The 1,792-nt window shown below is 53.3% G+C and overlaps 1 protein-coding gene across 1 annotated transcript; it reads right to left on the reverse strand.

Moving 5' to 3' along the window:
* Positions 1 to 389: 389 nt before the first annotated feature.
* On the reverse strand, positions 390 to 1,100 carry LOC123107974 (zinc finger A20 and AN1 domain-containing stress-associated protein 7-like). Its single transcript, XM_044529850.1, has one exon. The coding sequence runs from the start codon at positions 977 to 979 to the stop codon at positions 584 to 586; it is 396 nt and encodes a 131-aa protein (XP_044385785.1). The 5' UTR covers positions 980 to 1,100; the 3' UTR covers positions 390 to 583.
* Positions 1,101 to 1,792: the final 692 nt, after the last annotated feature.

Genomic DNA, 1,792 nt, shown 5'->3' on the forward strand with positions numbered 1-1,792 from the left:
ATAACCTGGAGTGAATCAGGGAGATAACTGTCTTTCCAATAACGTGGAGTAAATCGTGAAGATAACTTTCTTCTACCTCTGAGCCAAAGAGAATCCATCACGTCAGTTCATTCGTGCGTAAGAAAAAAGCGAGCTCGTTCGGTCCTGTCGAGTTAACCGAGCTAAGACCGGACCGGACCGGTCGATTTTCGGGCCGAAATTCCCAGCTCGGACCGGCCAGTTTTTCCAACGGTTCGGGACCAATCAGTCCGGCCCAGATCGGTCCACGAGCGGGCCAAAAAAGCCCGCTCGGTACGTCCAGCCTGAGTCCAGCCTATGATCTTAATCCTCTTATTAATCAATTCGATGAATCAAGCGCACTTGTTCACAGTACAATCTCCAAAGTCCAAACTAATGTACACGTTCCGAAAAAGCCTAGAAAATCCAGAGATCGATCGTACAAACTGCTTGATCGGTTCGCCGTTGATCTGGTGGTTTTTTGTGGGTGTCAGATACTTCGGGAAATCTTGTCCGCAACCATGACTGGGTTGTGCTTGGCGATCTGCTCCTGGCCGGCGGTCTTGTAGTCGAATACACAGTCGTGCTACTCCGAGTAGCGGTGCACACTGCAGCAGGTGCCCTCGCAGCGGCATCGGAACCCCAGCAGGCCCGCTTTCTTGCGGCACGTCGCGCACCAGTTGGCCGCCACCGGCGGCTGCTTCACGGACGTCACGGAGGAGTCAAGTGCGGCTGCGGTGGAGGAAGCGGCCGCACCATCGGAGGACGGGACGGCGACGATAATCTTGGCCTTCTTCTCCGGAGGCCCGGTCGAGGCGGCCACGGTGTTAGCGGTGCCGATGATGACGTGATCCAGGTAGCACTTGGAGCACATGTTGCCGGTGGCGGCGGCGCCGAAGAAGCCGCAGCCGTTGGCGCACATTCCGGCAGTCTCCTCCTTGTCGGGGCACTTGCGGTTCTGCGCCGTCGCCGATGCGTCCATCGCCGCTACGTACGTAGTCCGCGAACACTTCCGCGGGTCTGTATTGGGGCGCCGGGAGCCCGAGACGTGCGTGATCTTCGTGCGATGGAGCGGTCGAGGTTACGGAGGGGGCGGGGCTGTTTGGTTGCGTTCGATTGATGGGCTGGGTTGCGCGTGGGTGTGGAACCTTATAATGGTGGCGAGAGGTCGAAGACAATCATCTTAGCCCAATACCTCCAACGAACCCGACTGGCTTGCGGTGTCACCACTGCTAAACTGAAACCGAGCGTCAGTTCAAGGCAAAGGGCAAGACGAGTTAACGGCGGCCGTCCTACGTCGCTATCCTAAAACTATGTTCAAGTCGACTGAAATTTGTTTTTGTGTAAGTCAATTTTTGCTCTGGGCTTCGATGCTCATCCAACGATCAAACGAACCCTGCAATACAAACGAAAATTGACTTGCACAAAATTCTGTTTTCAATCGATTTTTTTTCGAGAGTACGTCAAAGACGTACCTTATTTTTATAGAAGGGAGAATAACAACGTACAAGAAGCCATAAGATGAAACAAGACTCCATTTTAGGCACACACCCATTACACCCCACGCATTAGACTAAACCTACATTCTCACAAAATGAGCTAAACCCTCCTCCACCTAGTCCTGCCGCCTTCCACTCCTTCAACTCTGCCAAAATGGCATTAGCCAAGTCAGGCGCCTGTAATTGTTGGTTTGTCCTATTGAAAACTCTCGCGTTGCGTTGCTTCCAGAAGGCCCAGATTGTGACGATGACAAGGGTGTCAAAACCACACTTCCAACAACTCCTGAAGTTTCGCC

The sequence above is a fragment of the Triticum aestivum genome, chromosome 5A (assembly GCF_018294505.1).
Source record: "Triticum aestivum cultivar Chinese Spring chromosome 5A, IWGSC CS RefSeq v2.1, whole genome shotgun sequence".
Taxonomy (NCBI): Eukaryota; Viridiplantae; Streptophyta; class Magnoliopsida; order Poales; family Poaceae; genus Triticum; species Triticum aestivum.

Bases quoted from the DNA above. Each gene is read 5' to 3' on its own strand.
- LOC123107974 (XM_044529850.1), bottom strand. From the start codon at position 979: ATGGACGCATCGGCGACGGCGCAGAACCGCAAGTGCCCCGACAAGGAG.